The sequence below is a fragment of the Crocodylus siamensis genome, chromosome 2 (genome assembly GCF_052110815.1).
Source record: "Crocodylus siamensis isolate JL-2025a chromosome 2, ASM5211081v1, whole genome shotgun sequence".
Taxonomy (NCBI): Eukaryota; Metazoa; Chordata; order Crocodylia; family Crocodylidae; genus Crocodylus; species Crocodylus siamensis.
Window position 1 is genome coordinate 283386159 of NC_143396.1, and position 20250 is coordinate 283406408.

At 48.7% G+C, this 20250-nt stretch overlaps 1 protein-coding gene across 1 annotated transcript in view; it reads right to left on the reverse strand.

The window, feature by feature from the left end:
• Positions 1-8426, reverse strand: part of TBPL2 (TATA-box binding protein like 2) — a 30683-nt gene extending 22257 nt beyond the window's left edge. Inside the window, exon 1 of the mRNA XM_090034262.1 lies at positions 8212-8426. Coding sequence (XP_089890388.1) covers positions 8212-8220 — 9 coding nt within the window. The 5' untranslated portion in view covers positions 8221-8426. The remainder of the gene's footprint in view (positions 1-8211) is intronic.
• Between the last annotated feature and the right edge of the window lie 11824 nt (positions 8427-20250).

Genomic DNA, 20250 nt, shown 5'->3' on the forward strand with positions numbered 1-20250 from the left:
GAAACTGTAACATCAAACTAGACTCAAAACCTTTCTGAATGCTTTCGTGTCACACTGTGTCTCACTTTTACTACCAGTTTTGAAAAGCCACTGGTCAAATCCTGCTCACGTTCCTTCTAGAAATATTTCTGTGGAAGTTAATGAGAATAGTCAGATGGCTGCATAAGTAAGGTTTGGCTCTGCAGTGCTATCCTACTTTCTGTCTTCAATTCAACACAGGTCCTTTTGCAGGAGGAGGAGGGTTTAGCAGTCAGGGCAGTGACTGGGCTCACCAGAGACCTGTAAAGTCCCTGCTCTGCTACAGACTTCGTGCACTTGTGTGACTTTACCCAAGTCACTAAGCCTCTTGGTGCCTCAGTTCCCCATCTGTAATGAGGAGCGTTGTGAGGATAACTCCATTAAAGCCAGTGAGATGCTCAGACACTGTAATGATGAGGACTTTTTAAGTACCTTATCCAGAGAGCTAAGTTCTGAAGCACATTTGTTTTCAGCATGTTTTATACAAACTAGGTGTGAGAGAGCATATACTGGCTGGGATGGAGGAGGTTTTTTTTCTATCAGTCACCTCCTCTCATCCAGCAGTTGAAATCATTGGAGAGTCCTCTATCTTCTGCCAGAATTTATCCCTCCTCCAGCAAGGGACTCTGAGTCCTGCTCTAAATTAGACAAAAATTAATCATAGATTTTGATATTGTTCATTAAACTTATCAACCTAGTTTCTGACATTCCCAGCTGAATAATGTTAGAAGCAGCAGCAACTTCTCCCTTCATAATTTCATAGTTTCTAGGGTCAGAAGGGACCTAGTCCGACCCCCTGCCATGGCAGGAAAGATTACTGGGGTCAAACGACTCCAGCAAGATGTTCATCTAACCTCCTCTTAAACACCCCCAGGGTAAGAGCCTGCACCACTTCTCTTGGAAGTTGGTTCCAGACCCTAGCCGCCCTGACCGTGAAGTAGCGCCTCCTGATATCTAACCTAAACCTACCCTCTGCCGGCTTGTGACTGTTATTCCTGGTCACTCCTGGCGGTGCTCGGGGGAACAGGGACTCCCCCAGTGCCTGCTGGTCCCCTCTGACTAGTTTGTAACAGGCCACTAGATCCCCCTCAGCCTTCTCTTTTGGAGGCTGAACAGGTTCAGGTCCCGTAGCCTCTCCTCGTAGGGCCTGCCCTGCTGCCCCTGATCATGCAAGTGGCCTCCTCTGGGCCTTCTTAACCTTTTTCCAAAAAAGCATGGTATCAAATGCCCGGTGTTTTGGAAAGCACCAACGCTCCAGAGTTCAGGCCAAGCTGATTCACAAGTAGACGCAGGGTGCAGAGAGTATGAAATATACTTTGCTCTGTAGATGCACAGCAGAGCCAGCGATTACACATGCTCACTGAATGGTGTAAGCCAACTTGAAAGATGATAAATCATCCAAAGAGCATATTTACTATAATGATGAATTGTCATGTGTCCGTAGTTATCAAATTGGTTAATTTTATTTTGAAAGTCAAAGATTAGAATAGATTCATAGATGTAGGGTCGGAGGAGACCTAAGCAGATCATCAAGTCCAACTCCCTGCCCTGGCCAGGAATGAATACTGGGGTCATATGACCCCTACTAATTTAAGCTCATATGACCCCAGCTAGGTAGTTATCAAGCCTCCTTTTGAAGACCTCCAGGGTAGGAGCCAGCACCACTTCCCTTGGAAGTTGGTTCCAGATCCTAGCTGCCCTGTGAAGTAGCACCTCCTGCTATCTAGCCTGAATCTACTCTCTGTCAACTTGTGGCCATTACTCCTTGTTACTCCGGGAGGCGCTTGGGCAAACAGGGTCTCACCCATTCCCCTCTGGTTCCCCCTGGTAAGTTTATAGATGGCCACCAGGTCCCCCCTCAGCCTTCTCTTGTGGAGGCTGAACAGGCTCAGGTCCCATTGCCTCTCCTCATAGGGCCTGCTCTGCTGCCCCCTGACCATGCGAGTGGCCTCCTCTGGACCCTCTCCATGTTGTCCACATCCCTCTTGAAGTGCAGTGCCCAGAACTGGACACAGTACTGCAACTGCGGCCTGACCAGTGCCGCGTAGAGGGGGAGGATCACCTCCTTGGACCTCCTTGAGACGCATCTGTGTATACATGACAAGGTGCGTTAGCCTTCCTGACCACATCCTCCCATTGGTGGCCCATGTTCATTTTAGAATCGATCATGACTCCAAGATCCCTTTCTGCCACTGTGCTGACGCGAGGGGAGTTCCCCAGCCTGTAGGTATATAACAGTGCAGCTTTGTGCATTGTTGTAATCGAGTGAGTCAGTGAGGTGCTTTCCCCTCAGTAGTAATGCTGGAGGATATTAAATGACACTCCTGCTAGGATTCTGTCTGTTTGTCTGTCTGTCCTCAGTTTTTTGGTATTTTTTTAAAGTACTCATCACCATAGTATCCAAGCACTGATCACTGTAATTGGGTCTGGATGGTGTTGTTTGTAGAAGACTTTATTGTAGATCTGGTCATTGCCTCTTCCAGGTTCTAGGAGACTACATTTCTTTGTCTTTTGCCTGCCTTGTTTCTCTTGCCAGCATTTCTCTGCCTTCATATTATAAGTGGAGGAGTGTTGCTGTGTGCTCAGCAGATGGTTTGGTTTGACTTAGTATTATCTTCTTCAGGAGCAAATTCCATGGTTAAAAACCTTTGACTGAGCACACTCTGCCTGCTGCTCTCATGAGCATTGTCCAAAACTTTGATAGCTGTTTTGTCTCTGAAGATCACAGCTGTCTTAGATGACAGGCTCTGGGGTAGCTGAGGCCTGATCTACTCATGGCCTTGAAACTTGAACCCATGTGTTTGGAACAGGTGGAGCCACACATGTCCTATTTCCAGTAATTTGTCCTGCTGAAGGGGAGGGGCACTGTGCTATACCCCAGATCTCTCCTTATGCTGCATTTTCCCTGTACCCTGTTATGCTGTTTTAGTACCATTAGGCATAGACTCCAACCATATATTTTAGCAGGGGTCAGCAACCTACTGTCTGTGGGCTGGATCCAGCCATGAAGAAGATCCCAGGAAAGAACAACCTGGCATAGAGTAGCACAGGGAATCAGGTGGCACACTATTGCCTGACCCCTCTGCAGCCTTTCCTGATGCTTTCTCATGCCTGTGCTTACTTTTGCTGCAGAGGAGCCAGGTACCTGCAGCAAGAGTAAGTGCAGGCAGTTTGAGCTCTCCAGAGATTTGTGGCCAGAGATGCCAGGTCATAAGCTCCAGCCAGTGGCAGCAAGAGATTGTCAACCCCTGTTCTAAATCCTAGATTTATTCCTTGTCTGCCCTTGGGGGTCAAATTCTGCTTTAGATTGCTTGTTGAGCTCTATGGTAGGAAATGGTGTAAAATCTCTTTCTGTATTTAAATGATGCTAAGTTCCAGGCCTGAACAAATATCCCTTGACTTAACAGTGGATCTGGCCTGCTTTTACTAAGGATCCAGAGAGCCATTAATGATGGAAGCCATGTAAGCAATTACATTTATGATCATAAAGTTACCCTGGTGCAACAGAGAACAGAACAGTGCTGATGAGGAATGTTTCTGATCCCTCTCGCACCAGTGCAAATCAAGAGAAATTTCAGGCTCCCTTAGTCTGCCTGGTGACATGTGTTAAGAGCAATGCAAAGAGCACTCCTGATTGTCTGACCCACACTGCCCACAGTAAGCCTGTTTTTCTGCAGCACAAGGTAGGAATTGTGAAGAGGGCATTTTCTGTTCCCTGCTGGAACAGCAGAGTCCAGCAGGCAACACACATTCTCCCTGGGGATGGAGAGGCTGGATGACTATGTTCTCTTCTGAGAAAAGCCATGGCATGTGTGAGCATTCGCTCTCCCATGAGAAACTTGCCCAGGATTGAAATAACCCTGGTTGTTCCCAGGTTTTTTTTCCTACTAGAGCAGCCATTTTTACTTTGGGAGAAAAAGCCTAAACATCTGTACACTCATGCAGTAACTCTCCCAGGAGAAACTGAATGTCTATACAGGGCCACATCTCAATCCTTGAAGGCTTTAGTCCACAGAAGTTGGTAACTAGCCCACTTTGCTTGCTGATATAATGTCTGGTGCATAGTCAGAATGGTAAACAAAAAATGGGTTTAGGAGCTAATTCTGCTGAATATAATTCCACCGAGCCACTCTTGATTGGCACTAGCATGAGGCAGGATCTGTTGCTTGTTGGCTTCTATGCCAAGAAAGAAAAGTCAGTGTTTGCTGAACAAAATCAGCTGGAAAGGGAACTCTTATTTTCTGGCTTCTACAAAGGTTTTACGTAGAACAGAGAGTGAGATCACACAGCTTGCTAACTGAGAAGTACATTGTTTTTAAACCTTTTTTGACCAGAGCCAGACTTGGAATTGCCAAATACTTCATCCCAGAGAAAACACTAGAGGAAACTATGTCAATGAAAGCCATCTATCATCTTGCTGTATGTTTCAGTAGTGACCTTGGAACTGTACCTTGGCAAATAACTCACATGATAGATTTCACCTTGTTTTCCTGTGTGCAAAAACCAAAAAGGATCAAGCGAAAGCTTTCTTTCTCTTGTTTGATAGGTGCTTACTTGCAGTTGTCCAGTAGTCATGCCACAGATGGCACAGTCTTACGGGAGGGGTGATAGGAATACATCCACACATTTAATTTCTCCTTGCATATCACTTTTACACAAAGGTTCAGCAAAAATGTCTTTCTTGCAGCATGCAAATTTAACTTAAAACAGCTGTCATTGACTGACACCCTGAGGACAAAACATTGTTACCTGGCAATTAGTGGGAAGCACAGACTTTCATAAGTGAACCTGTGCTCGAGTGTTACACATGCAACTATACCTCACATCTTAGGTCAGAAACATTTTTTCTGTATCTTATTTCTAAACTATGTTTTTCTACATTTCTTTGTGCCAAATAACCTGTCTGATTCTAATTGATAATGTGAATGAAAAACAAATTAGTCTCCTGCTGACATTTCATTAAAGTTTCTGGCAGAGCTCTTTAAGACAAATCTTGTATTAACTGTACCTTATTGTACCTTGGACTTAGTGCTACAGTCAAATGCTGATAATTGAATCTTATCTGGAAAAACAATTCAGTGATCATGAGTATATTGACACAGCTTGCAAAAGCATAACTAGTGGGGACCGGCATATCCAAGCTAGCTTTTAACCTAGCTAGCACAGGTAATAGTAGCAGTAAAGATGCAGCAATATGGGTTTTCGGCCGTGCCAGCAACCCTCCATGCATACTGGGAGCATACCCTGGCTGCAAACAAGTGCTAAAGTGGATGCTGCTTCTGCTACTTGTGTAAACTGGGTTATGCTGGCTTCATGGTGTGTGTGTTTTGCTATTGTTCCAGTAAATAAAAGGTAGAGGCAACTTTACCAACGGTATCAAAGTGGTGGGGTAGTGGAACAAGACTTATTTTTCCATTGATGTCAATATTTTTTTCTATGACAGAAAATCAGTGCAAGAATACAAGCCAAATAACACAGCATGAATCCCAAATATGTCAGCAGATCATTCCGCTATTATTTTTATGATGGGGCAGTTGTTTTGTCAGACTTTTCTCTCTCTCTTGTGAACACATCCTATTTGCTTTTTCCACATCTTTTGGTACTTCCCACTCGCCTGTGACCCTTCAGAAACAGTGTGGTGGGCTGATTTCTTGGCCTCACTTCCACATGCGTTTGCTCATGTCCTCAATTTTACAGGAGGGAGTAGCCCCTTTGAGCTCAGTCCATTTCCACTTGGCAAACTCAGTGGGACTCAGGTAAAGTTACACCCATGCATAATTGTGTGCTGGAGGAGGGACTGGCTGGGTGAACCCTAAATTAGCTGTTTCTTGGAATAAGATGCCTGTTATCCAGAACTATTAACGGTTATATGTTCCCATAAACATTCTCCTGTCTGTATTTTTACTAGCTTTTTTTACAGCCTGCATTTTGCCTTAACTGCCCAGGCTTTTGTTGCTTCCCCCGTCCTCCATTAGTAAAGAGAGACTCTAAAAGGTATTCAGTATCCCAGCCCATCTTACTCATCATTACATTCTGCCTTGACCTCATCTCATTTGTTAATAGGCCTAGGGTTTGTTCCTGTTGAACAGTAATACTTTTCTCTGTGACATTTATAAAGCACCTTTGGGTGGCAGAAACTCTTTTCCCGGCAAACCTGAACTGATCCTTAGTACTTTCTGTCTCCTATGACTTACAATTACTGATTATTTGTATTACATTAGCACTTGGAGGCCTTCTCATGCAAAGCCATCTACACACCTAATAATAAGAGGCAGTTCCCACCCAAAGTACTTCCAGCTAGACATGTGGTGCAGGGAAGGAAGCATTATTATTCCATTTTACAGCTGAGGAGCTAAAAGATTCATTCATCTATGCAAAATCACATAGACAGTCTATGGCAGAGCTGGAAGCTGAACCTGCGCGGTCTAGGTCCCAAATCAATGCATTTCCTATTATATTTGCTGAACGTCTTTGAGCAAACGGTAATCAAGGTGTTTACATACATTGCTTAACTAAGCCTCATAACAGCCCTGACAAGTGGGTAGATACTACCATCAACATTACAGAAAGGTAAACTGAAATGCAAAGAGGTAAAGAAATTTCCCCAAGGTATTGGAACAGCTGCACAGAGACAACTAGCAGCATCCTGCATGTAGATGTAGATAAAATGCTTGATGTTAATTTGATGGGTGATGTGTTTTGAATGCCAGCCAGGATACTTCCTACATTCTTCACACTTTTAAGCTTATCTTTGATTTGTATGAACAGCAGAACAGGCTGGGAAGATGTTTGCTGCACATGTTTCATTAAAAGTTTGTCACAACCAGAAGCAGAAACATCCCTGCAATGCCTTGCTGGGTCTTGGGAGAGGCAAACTGAATTCAGTCAATGACCTTCTTATTCCAGTGCTGAAGTAAAATATGCCGAGCCAGCTTTACAAGTTAGCTCAGCAATGGAATAGGTTACCCTGATCATTGAAAGAGCTCTTTGATCAAGCAGATCTGCTTGATTTTGTGTGTTTGTGGCATTCCTGTTTGATATTAAACCGACTACACTTTTAGGTATCAGAGCTGTGCAGTTAGAAAGGGAGAGCAGGCTTGGCCCTGGTTACAATGCACATTTTGGGCAATGGGGAATGTCTTTGTTCTTTAGGTACTGAATACAGACAGGTATTAATGACAAGGAACTGCTTTGAGAAAGCCAAGGTTGTACAGATTATTTTGCACTGCTAAAATAATTGCCGATATCATAAAAAGTGAATGGGAGAAAAGCAATAGGAGCTCTTGGTCAAATCATAGAGACTCAACATATGGCTGTTCAGTGGAGTCCACCAGGGACATTTTAAGGGGCATAGGATTTTTTTTATTATTATTATTATTTTTTTTTTTTTACACATTTTCTGCTTTTCTTGGCTTAAAGCACCCCTGATGCATTGTCCAACCTTTCTGAATGCGGGGCTGGATCACAAACTTCTTATCACCCAGTGGGCCAGCGAGCCATATTCCAGGACGTCCCAGGAAATGGTATCACCTCAGGAAGTGATGTCACGTGACCTTTGACACCAATGAAGTTGCAGGGGTTGACATGGCATACACACCCGGGCTGACCCGTGCTGCAGGAGCCGCTCGGCTACAACCGGGTTGACCTGGTGCTGGAGAAGCCGCGGGGCCAGGCCGGGGTTAACCCGGGCCCGCCCGGCTGCTGGTGCCAGGCCCGGGTTGACATGGTGCTGCAGGCCCCGCCTGGGCAGAACCGGGTCGGCACCGGCCAGGACCAGCAGCATGGAGCCTGACCGGTGCAGGCTCGTCCCGTCCCGAGCGGCGCACGGCTCCGCCGCCGCTCCTGCTGGCCGGTGCGGACCCAGCCGGGCTCCTCCCGCCCCGGGCGGCACATGGGAAGCGGCCGCCTCGGGGCCTCGCACGCGGGCGGCCCGGCCCAGAGAGCTGCAGCGCCCGGGGGCAGACTGGCCGGGGGAACGGGCGCCGCCTCTGCTTGGCCTCCCTTATGGGGTACGGGTCAGGCTGGGGAGGCGGGGCAGGAGCACGAGCGCTCCCAGACACACATCCTCCCCGCCAGCGACTGGCTGCAGACCCCCTCAGCCGTGCAGGCCACGGTGTCAGGACCGGAGCCGCCAAGGAGGCGGCTAGGATGTAGAGGGCCTCCCGCCCAGCCCAGCCCAGCGCGGGAACTTACCTCGCGCATGCGGGCAGGGCGTGGGCCGCGCCGGGGCAAGGGGCGGAGCCAGAGGGGAAGTCGCACGTGCGGTGCAGTCAGGCGCGGCTGGGGCAGCCGCGGGAGGACCCGGCTCGCTGATGAGCGGACTGTGTTGGACAAGCCTAGCTTAAAGGGACCCTCCTCTTCAGCATTTTCTCCCAATGCTACACCGCAACGGAAGAGGTGAAGAAGAGAACAGGTAGAAATACCCGAGATAAAATCCCTTGACCTTCCTGTGATTCACGGTGGGGCTCCTTATGTAGGGATGAGAAGCTTTTTTTCCTCCCCCATCACTCCTCTCTACCATTTCCTTTGACCGTGTCTAATGCAAAAGCAGCAGCTCAGAAACCTGATCCCACTGAAGCACATTCCATGGCGAGTGACCCATTGGAATTGGTTTTCTTTGCAGTAAGCTGTTTCAGCTCAACCTGATCCATCCAAGTAAAATCTAAACTCTTTCAAGTAAACCAATTTTTAGAGCAGTGTAATATAGAGGTCAGAAAGACTGCCTTGCAACTTTGATGGGACTAGGGAGTCATTGTGCAAAGAATGATACCAGGTCCTGATCCTGCCTGGACATGATGCCTGTGAGTAACTTAACTACCTGAGCAGCCCCATGGAAGTAGATCAGTGGGAGGGTTCACATGCCTATAATAATGAAGCAAATACATGAACAGTGGCAGAATGGGGGGTTTATACTGTCCACCACAAACTAATTCTTGCAGGGGGCCTATCACATCTATAAATAATTGTACCTGGGAAAAATCAAGAAGCTTTGGCTATTGAGAAAAATATTTCTTTTAGTTTTATGCATTGCAATTGGTCCTCCTTCAAACATAGTATACAGTATGATCTTAAAAGCCTTATTTTGCAAAATTCTACTCTAATAAAAAGGATTAGTCATTTCTGCACTATCATGTTACAAAAATTGAATTATGGATGAGACCTAGAAATTAAAAGTGCATCTGCAGTTTGTTAAAAGCACCATTTAAGCTTTGTCCTAATATTGCTGACACAGCTAATGTATTTTTTCAACTTTATCATCTAAATTTTGGATTCCTAGAACTCAGGACACTGATGATTGTTTAATTAAAGATAATTTGCTTGGGCATATGGATAAATATTTACTACAATGGCACAAGGTATTTTGATGATCTCATCTTAGGAACAAAAAGCAGTACTAACTTGTTTTAGGTAGATGCATATATCAGAATCCCCGATATATTTTTTACATCAGCACCACAAGATGCCTTATCATTGTATAGATCTTCCTATGCTTTTTTTTACTAATGCCAAGAATTTGCATATACTATATAATTTTTTGACAAATGCTAAGATAGGCAGGTTTTTCCCCCTGCAGATAACAAGGCTTGCTTTTGACAGTCTTTTTCTGTATAACCCAAGTGATCACTCTTGATTCATTACCAGAGCCAAGATCAGAATCAGGCCTAGCTATCTCCATGGTACTCATTTTGTGTGCGCAAGTCATCTAGCAGAAATTGATGTAGCTTTACAAGTGTGATGTATTAATTATTATTCAGTTCCTGGTGTTTGGGAGAATGTGTGCTTGCAACTATTTTAAAAGCTCAATAAAAACAAGTTAAAATAAACCCACACTCCCTTCTCCTAATCATGAAGTGTGGTTGGATATTCTGGATTTTTCTCCGGCATGACTTAGGATCTTGTATAACATTTACATATATTAAAAATGTAATCTATTTATAATTAACTCCTATAGTTTAAATCATGTTTCCCACAGCAGAGTCAAGCTAAATACATATTGTATATGATTTATTTCTTCCTATAAATTCTCTAGTTTTCTAGATTGAGAAGTTCATCCATTTTTTTTGTTCATGTATGCACAATTCCAAGCTAAAGGAAAAGGTTTGAGTCCCACTCATCTTTCTGAAAAATTATGAACTGTCGTGCTGATGAGAAATGGTCTAATAGAGTCTTCTCCTTATTTCATCTCTACATTTGGAAGTATATTGTGACAGTCATGCTGGCTCTTTTGCAAAACAATAAAGCTCAAATGTTTTTTTCCACCTGGCTTCTTGACCTGCCTCATTTGCATGTGTTTTATAATGGAGCCCTTGGATGTTGGTACATCAGGCATGAATTTCAAAGCACTCCATCAATTACTAGGGTTTATTTTTATAATATCCTATGTTGTGGCCTTGTGGTAAGTGCTTGAGGCAGCTAGGTGTGGCCCAGAGATTGCAAAAGGCACACTAAGTGATAAGATATTTTTTCCTCTCTTGGACCATAGACATTGCCCTATCACAGCAGACTAGTAGCCCGTTTAATCTGGCACCCTTTCTCTGAGCAAGCAGTGCTAGATGTTTCAGAAGGCAACACTAAGCACCCAAAACACACTTGAATTTTTCTTATTGTAACATGGTGGGAAATTCCTCTCGATTCCGGAGCTGGTGAAATGTTTAAGCCTTAATATTTGGAGACTGGAAGCCTTTAGCTTGAAAAAGAGAAAACAGAAGTGGGATTTAAGAGCGGCTTTCAACTACCTGAAAGTGGATGGAGCTGGACTGTTTTCAGAGGTGGCAGATGACAGAACAAGGAGCAATGGGCTCAAGCTGCAGCAAGAGAGGTTTAGGTTGGATATTAAGGGGTGTACATCAGGATCTGTGGGAATGTGTTCACCAGAGCACCCCAAGGGATGACAAGGTCAGATGGTCACAAGACTGTTTTAGGCTGGACATAAGGAAAAACTGTTTTACTCTGTGAGCCCCCAAGGCCTGGAACAGACTGTCTACAGAGGTGGTGCAAGCACCCACTCTGGACTCTTTTAAGAAACATTTGGACACTTGTCTCGCTGGGATCCTTTGACCCTAGCTGACTTCCCACCCCTGGGGCAGGGAGCTGGACTTGATTATCTTCCGAGGTTCCTTCCCACGCTAATGTCTATGAATCTATGAAATTATGAAAAACTCTCTCATGAGGAGGGTTGTAAAGCACTGGAACAGGTTACCCAGAGAGGTGGTAGAAGCTCCATCCTTGGAGGTTTTTAAGATCTGGCTAGACAATGCCTTGGCTGGGATGATCTAGTTGGGGTTTGTTCTGCTTTCAGCAGGGAGTTGGATTAGATGACCTCTAGAGATCCCTTCCAGAACTAATTTTCTATGACTCTATAATGATTACAGTAACTGGCCTAACTGTGGAAGATACGCCTCCTCATATAAACCTCTGACCATGTAAAAAAATATTTAATTGTGACATTTTCCTGTGTCAGTAGTAGTATATTATGTTAATCACAATTCACAATTAGCCATGTCATGTAGGCTCAAGCTGAAGTTCTGATTAGAGGTTCATTGATATACTGATGCCATATTATATTGGCACTGATAAAAGGAAAATTAACATAATCAGCTATCAGCTTTTTCTGTCTGATTAATGTACTCATAAGTTTCATAGTTTCAAGGGTCAGAAGGGACATGAGCACATCATCAAGCCCGACCCCCTGCCAGGAAAAAGTACTGGGGTCAAACAACCCCAGCAAGGTGTACATCTAGCCTCCTCTTAAAGACCCCCAGGGTAGGAGCCTGCACCACTTTACTTGGAAGTTGGTTCCAGATCCTAGCCGCCCTGACCGTGAAGTAGCGCATCCTGATATCTAGCCTAAATCTACCCTCTGCCAGCTTGTGACCGTTATTCCTGGTCACTCCTGGCGGTGCTTGGGGGAACAGGGACTCCCCCAATGCCTGTTGGTCCCCTCTGACTAGTTTGTAACAGGCCACTAGATCCCCCCTCGGCCTTCTCTTGTGGAGGCTGAACAGGTTCAGGTCCTGTAGGCTTTCCTCGTAGGGCCTGCCCTGCTGCCCCCTGATCATGCGAGTGGCCTCCTCTGGACCCCCTCCATGCTGTCCACATCCCTCCTGAAGTGCGGCACCCAGAACTGGAGACAGTACTTCAGCTGCAGCCTGATCAGTGCCGCATAGAGGGGGAGGATCACCTCCTTGGACCTGCTTGAGATGCATCTGTGGATGCATGCCAAGGTGCGGCTGGCCTACCTGACTGCGTCCCCACACTGTCGGGTCACGTTCATCTTGGCATCAGTGATGACTCCCAAGATCCTTTTCTGCCTCTGCACTGACAAGAAGGGAGTTCCCCAGCCTGTAGGTATGGTGCTGGTTCTTCCTCCCCAGGTGCAACACCTTGCACTTGTCAGTGTTGAATCCCATCCTGGTCTCATCCAGCCACCCCTGTAGCCTAGGGCTGTCTAGGTCTGATTGCAACCTTTTCCTCCCTTCTAGGATGCCCACATCCCCCCACATCTTAGTGTCATCAGCAAATTTGAACAGGGTGCTACTTACCCCCTCGTCCAAGTCACTGATGAAGATGTTGAACAGTGCGGGCCCGAGGACCGAGCCCTGGGGGACCCCACTGCCCACATCCCTCCAGGTCGAAAATGACCCATCCACCACCACTCTCTGGGTGTGGCCCTCCAGCCAGTTGGCAACCCATTTGACTGTGTGGGTGTTGACACCACAGTCCCCCAGTTTCTTAATGAGAACAGGGTGAGAGACAGTGTCGAAGGCCTTCCGAAAGTCCAGGAAGACTATGTCCTGCTACCCCTACATCTAAGGATCTGGTGACCTGGTCATAGAAGGCCACCAGGTTGGTCTGACAGGACCTGCCGCTAATGAACCCGTGTTGGTTGCCCTTAAGCATAATCTCCCCTGCTGGCCCCTCGTGGACATGCACCAGAATAATTCTCTCAAAAAGCTTGCCTAGGATTGAGGTAAGACTAACTGGCCTATAGTTTCCCGGGTCCTCCTTCCTCCCCTTTTTGAAGATGGGAACCACATTGGCCCTCTTCCAGTCCTCTGGCACCACACCAGAGCACCACGAGTGCTCATAAAGCCGTGCCAGGGGTCCCGCAACGACCTCAGCCAATTCCCTCAGTACTCAAGGGTGGAGATCGTCCAGACCAGCTGATTTGAATACATCCAGTCCCTCCAGAAGTTCCTCAACTAGTTCCTCACTAACCCTTGGCCTAGGTGCACCTCCCCTGGGGTCTAAGGGGGGCCCAGATGGGGGGTGGCTGTTCCGGTCCCTGCTCAGGAAAATGAGCGTAAAGAAATTGTTAAATATGTTAGCTTTGTCATCTGGTGTGACGACCAAATTTCCTAGTGTGTCCTGCAGGGGCCTCACGTTACCCGGAACCTTCTTTTTGCCCCCTTTGTATTTGAAAAAGGGCTTCTTGTTGTCCTTGATCTGGGAAGCTAGTCCCAGTTCCATCTCCATGCCATATGATGTGCTTTGTGGCTGGGGCCCCTGGACACCACTTGCATGCATGTAGCTGCAGGATGCACATAGCCAGGAATGCAGCTGGGAAGTGTGGAGAGCAGCGCTGTGCAGGTAAGTCTGTGGAGGGGAAGGGGTGGATGGGGGCAGGGCAGATCGAGATCCCCACAGTGAGGGAGGGAGTAGGGCAGGGGCTGCGGGTGCTGCCCAGCCAGGGCAGTGAATGGGACCCAGGGCTGGGACAAGGAGCAGAATGGAGCCTTAGGCAGCTGGTCCAGAGGGAGTGGGGGGCGGGGGTATGGAGGCAGGGAGTGGCTCCCTGGTGCTGTGCACCCCCAGGGGAGGCATGGGGGGCATGCTCCCCCCTAGATTTGTATGCAGGGTGAAGGTAGATGCGGGTTGCCTGCTGTGGGTTCAGGGCTCTCTGCCCTGCTGCCTTTGCCCCAGGAGCCACATGCTGGCTGCATGCCCCTGCCCTGGGTCAAAAGGCAGCAGGGTAGAGAGCTCTAAGCCTGCAGCAGGCAGCCCACATCCCCCCCCATGCCCTGCTCAGCTCCAGTTAGAAGCGTCCCTGCACTTAAAAATGCTTGTGGGGGGCGCTTGAACTAAAGGTGGGGAGGTGGAGGGGGGTGCCCTCACTCATTTGATGAGCTTTAGTTCATGTGCCTCCACCGCCACTTAAGCACTGGGATGCTGATCCCCTGGACGAGCTACCCACGGCTTCATCCTGCTTCCCACCCCGGTCCTGAGGTCCCATTCACTGCCTTGCCTGGCAGTGCCCCAGCCCCTGCCCCACTCCCTCCCTTACTGTAGGGTGTTCAACCTGCCTCACCCCCATAACCCATGTCCCTTTCCCTCCACAGACTTACCTGGAAGGTTCTGCTCTCTGTGCTGCCTGGATACATTTCTGTACATCAGTTATCAGATTGGTATCAGCCAATATGCCAGGTGAATAATTGGCGATCAGTTATCGGCCAAGAAAATATCAGTGCACCCCTAATTCTAATGGGGCCTGGATTGTACCTTCCAGACCTATTTGCAGAGAAACCTCCCCTGTAAGTGCATGGGTTATTCTCCAGGGCACCAGGCTCTCTGCCTTCCAAAGTCTGGGGCTTCATGCATAGTGAGACTAGGGTGAGAGCTGGGATAGACATTTATCCACCTACAATTCCAGTGTTAGAGTCAATAGTAAGCCTGAGATCTCTGTGCTATGGCAGGGCTGTGCCTTGCTGGCAAGGTATTGAGAGAGAGCAGCTCAGGAACCTGTATAAAAATGACCCATAGATCCCAAGTTCTGGGAGTGTGGAAACAAACTTGCCCTTCCCACCTGCAACCATTGGAAAGGGTCTAGGCCAATGATTCATGCCACTTGTGGCCATGTTTTGAGTGGTACATGGCAGAGCAGAAAGCAGAGCAGGAGAAGGGGATTAGAGTGGCACTTGGGGAGTATGCAGGGCTTGTGACTTGCCTGCCAAAAAAACTGGCCCCACTGGCTAGATGGCTTAGGTTGAACTACTGCACTGTGTCTCTGTGGAGCACAGTTGTACATCCCCGTTGCTTAGTTAGAGGGAGAAATGGTGAAATGACCACATAATTTTGTCTCGGCCCAATAGAAAAAATACAACTCGCATGAAATCACATGCCAAAGGACACTCTTTTGTATGCAGGACTGGATTTACAAAACACTTCACCCCTGATCTTTCACCTGCTTAGCTTGGTTCTGGCAGTTTCTTTTAACATGCTCCATCGACCAGGATTTTGAGGCGGTGGGGTCTGATCCCACTCCTAGAGAGCAATTGCAACATTTCAGATGACTGCAATGAAATCAGGGTTAGGACTATGGCAACTAAAACTGAAAATTCTCAAGAACTGAGGGAATAAAGAGAGTGACAAAAGCTGCAATGAGAAAAGGAAAAATTAAATTATGGCAATTCGTTTGGAAAGCAATGGTCAGAAACTGAAATCAGGGTTCAAGCCTCCTAGGGTGCTTGTACACGTCACAGAGGTTTAGTTCTTCAGGGTTGCATTCTATAACCCCTAAGCTAAAATGGTGAGTTTTTAAAAAGAAACAGTGATGGAAAAATAAAATGCACTGTATATATATATGTCATTGTCCTGGTGGCTGCAGGTGCCTGCTGAAGGCAGGAGTGGTGAGGGGCCTGATCCTTTTTTCTGTTTTTTCTGGTAGAGCCTACCCACCTCTCCTGCAGCTGCAGGGGGAGGGGCATTAATCTGTGCCATTAATCTGTCATCTTGCCCCTTGGCTACAGGAGAGGTGAAAAATAAAGGATCAGGGACCCTTAGCCAACAGTTTGCCTGGGGCCACCCAGGAAAGTGCTGACTTGCCCCTGGAGCAGTGTGGAGAGGTGGGAGGAGGGTGGCTGGGTGTGCAGGTGCTGGAGAAGGTATGGGGACAATGCATGGGGAGTGGGGTCAGCCATGCAGGCTGCTAGTTGGCCTGGTGCTGCCCCAGCTCAGACACCCGATTCAACTCTTCACTCATCCCGCCTGGGCTTCCAACACCCCTTGAACTGTCCCCACTGCCTTCTCTGGCTGTCAGCACACCCAGCTGCCCTCCTGCAGCCTCTCTGCACTGCCTCAGGCAAGCCAGCCTATTACTGGGAGGCCCCAGGCATCCTGCTAGCTAGCTGGAGGAACCTGCTGAAGGTGAAGTGGTGAAGAGCCTAATTCTTTTTCTTGGCGGAGCCTCCCCGCCTCTCCTGTGGCTGGGAGAGGAGCTGACAAATTAATGGCTGCAATGTTTCAAGTTACAATGTTGCAGACTAAACTACATGGGAGTCTGCCAAGATGCAAACTCATTTAAAAACCCCAAAACTTGCATAGGTGTAATGTGTGATGCCATAAGCCACACAAAGGGAAACTGTCATCACGTGTCCATGGTAACATTGTCATGTGTACAAGCGCTCCTATTACTCTTTTACTTACCAAGTAGTCCCACTCAAGCCAGCGAACTTTTTCGTGGTGAGTCAAGTAAATAGATATAGCCCTAAATTTGTGGCTACCAGCACTGCTGTGGAAATAACACGCTTATACACTAGGCAGGGGAGGATGCTGATTACATCACCTTTCAGCTGCCTTTGGGTGGCTCCTGCAGCACTTCTGATGTTAATCTTGAAAGCAAGAAGAGTAAGAGGGAGACAAGGACAGCAGGATGGCTGAGACATGCTAAAAACAGCAGCTCTGCAATGAAGCAGCAAAATGCCATCTCACTAATTGACTGAGAGCCACAAATTCAATAGGCTGAGCTGCTTTATGGCAGCATGCATGCACACATTACAGCCCTGACTCACGCTCTTTGCTCTCTCTGTTTCCTTGCATTTCAGAGAGAGTCTTGCAGAATGTTAACCTTGCCCCATTGCCTTTGTTTGCTGGAGATATTTTGGAAATCTATCAGAAGCCTGCGGTTGACTGACAAATGTGGTTGGTAAATGGGCTAATAATAAGCATTTAGTCAGATTCTATGCAAATCTCTCATTAATACCGAAAGCTGATTTCTCAAAGACTTATCATTTCCCAGCCCCCCCCCAAAAAGGGCTTTTGTGCGATAGGGCTGTGAAAAATAGACTAGACAACAATTAACCAAAGGCCAAAGGGCTGGATTAGAAGGAGCATGCAGAGTTCTGGGGTAAAGCCCTAACTTGTCTGTGCTAGAAGTACCTTTTCTTGACAGTGGGTAACAAGAACAGGTGAAACTGAACGTGGAGGGTTCCAAGATCATGCTCAGCAGGATTTGGCTTCATCTATGCTTGCAACCAACCATGTCTATGGATGGTTAAGCTGCCAGTATCCTGATCCCGGTTGTCAATGACACGTGGGCAAAGCCAACATAAGCATCCTAGATGATGCTTCATAAGCAGAGCTTCCCTTAACAGGAAGGTTCAGTAGTTCCTCCCAGGGCACTGTTCCTAGGACTTGTAATGATGGACACCTGCTTGCAAGCCCATGGTGAGCAAGTGTTTCCTGTGCTCAGCTGTGCTATCCGTTTTCTCTTTTCCTTTCTGACCTTTGTTGCTTTACTTTTTCTCTTCTCTCCTGAAGGCCTTGGGTGGCTGTGCTAGAGAGAGGCCACCCACTGATGGGGCCAAAATGTAGGTTCTCACTGAGTGGCGTGTTGTGAGAGCTAAGATGCAGACTGGGAAGAGTCTAAGCTACTTGCTTAGACATGTCAGTTGTTCTCATAGCCTGCTATGCAATTCTGGCTGTTTTCATTGCTGCCCAGGTTTCCAGGTGAGGGAAGTGAAGAGAAGGGTTTTGAGCATTTCTCCCAGCTGTTGCTTGGTAGAAGATATCAGCAAGCACTGAGGCACTGGAGCTGGCTGCAGACTGAGGCAGAGAGTATTATTATGAGTTCATTTATGAAAGCAAATCCACACATTCTGAAGAGGCAGACATACAACTGTACATAAAGTTTAAGTGCTGCAGATACTAAAGCCTTCAGGCTTTCCTCTGAGAAATGTTTGCTAGGAAAAGTTTGTTATTGCCTGCTGGCATGTAATCAAGTTCCTTTTTCAGGCTTTGTATGTGGCTACTCTAAAGGCAGGTCACTTTACAATTGCTAGTCATCCTATAACATGACAACCAACTTACCTACACAAGAAACATTTTTTCCTAAGTTAGACAAATATTTGTTCTTTGTCTACATTGCCAGCTACAACTGCACTAGGCGACGCTATAGAACCGCATTAGTGATTGTGGCATAGATGAAACCCGTGAGAAAGAGGAGCAGTTTATCTGCAGTTTAACACAAACTACTGAGTTTTGTCTGCTGTCCTGGAGAAGCCATTAGGCCGTGTCTATAGGGAGAAAATACCACCACCATTTCCTCAGCGGTGCAGCTCTGCTTGCTGCCAGGAGAAGGTGCCATGTAGTGTAGACAGGCTGTGTGTACTCTTACCTATTCATCATAGGGTTAAACACCACAGTGGTAAAACCACTGGAGCCCTGTCTGCAGTACAACCTTCACTGGGGAGCTGCTATACTGCAGAACCCCCATGTCTCTGTTTTCCTAGGGCTGATGAGACTTTACTCAGGCCGTTCAGCTTCTGGTTACCTGGTTGTCTGATCTCACGGAAGCTGCATTGCCATGAAACATTTGCGCCTGCTCTGCTTTCGTCTCCTTCCTGGAACTGTTGCTGGACTTGGAAAACTATACTGGGGCCTAGGGGAAGCCTCCAGTTCACACAGGATCACAGCCTTGAATCAAATGCTTAACGTTCTGGAAGAAAGCTAGGGGAAGATTTTGAACATAATATTTTCATCCTCCCCCAAAAAATCTGTCATCTGGCGACAGCCGGGATCGTATCACGACACAATTATCCACAGGGACTGATTTGGCTTTTAACGCTTACAGACTGCTGAAGGCTTCTCAAAGGCAGGCTGACGTTTTACCCCACTTCTCCGGCAGGTTTTGCAGCACACGCTGGGCTCGGTGCTTGTGCCCAGTCCCTGAGCCAGGGAAGCTCCATCCTGCCGTGTTCATAAGGACATAAGAGTTGCCACGGACTGGGTCAGACAGCAGGTCCACCTGGCTCAGCGCCCAGAGAGGGGAGACTAAAAGGGAGAGTGTGAGCTGGGTCTGACCCAGGCCTTTTTACCCCCACTGTCCCTCTCTCCCCACCACCTCCAGCATCTCAGGTCCAGGCCCCTCGCTCCCAGCCTCCATCCCCATGGATGCCCCTCTCCTCCAAGAACAATCCTAACCCCTTATGACCCCACACAGCCATGGACCCACCCCGCGGGCTGGGCTCAGGGCCCGCCGCGGCTGGCTTCTTCCAGCTCTTCCTCTCGCCACTTCCCCCTGGGGAAACCCTCGTTGGGCCCTTGCCCTGCACCTGGCCTCATCGCCAGCCCTGATGGGGAAGCTCCCGGTCCTGGGAGGGGGGGGATCCGGGGCCCAAAGGACATGGGGGTTGGGGGGAAAAAAGCGACAGTGGGGGGAGCCCTCTGCCAGGGGCTGAGGTGGGAGCTCTGCAACTCTGTAGGGGGCAGCCCTGCCAGAGGGGACAGGGGCTCACGCGGGGAAGGGTCGCTGAGGGGAGCCTGCCGGGGGGGACAGGGGCTGACGGGGGGAGGGGTCCCTGAGGGGAGCCTGCCGGGGGGGACAGGGGCTGACGGGGGGAGGGGTCCCTGAGGGGAGCCTGCCGGGGGGGACAGGGGCTGACGGGGGGAGGGGCCCTGAGGGGAGCCTGCCGGGGGGGGACAGGGGCTGGCGCAGGGGAGGGGTCGCTGAGGGGAGCCTGCCGGGGGGGACAGGGGCTGATGGGGGGAGGGGTCGCTGAGGGGAGCCTGCCGGGGGGGACAGGGGCTGGCGCGGGGGTGGGGTCGCTGAGGGAGCCTGCCGGGGGGGACAGGGGCTGGCGCGGGGGTGGGGTCGCTGAGGGAGCCTGCCGGGGGGGACAGGGGCTGGCGCGGGGGTGGGGTCGCTGAGGGGAGCCTGCCGGGGGGGACAGGGGCTGGCGCGGGGGTGGGGTCGCTGAGGGGAGCCTGCCAGGGGGGACAGGGGCTGGCGCGGGGGTGGGGTCGCTGAGTGGGGGCTGACAGAGGGGTCCTGTCGGGGGAGTGTGCTGGGAGGAGCGGGGTTGGTGAGGGGAGCCCTGCTCGGGGCTGCCGAGGGAGCCGTGTCAGGAAGCAGCGCTGGCGGGGGCGGGCGAGCTGGGCGGGGATGCCGCGGGAGCTCGGAGGTGGCCCCGGCGCCTTTAACGGGCGGGGGGGGGCGGGGCGCGGACTTGCCGGTGC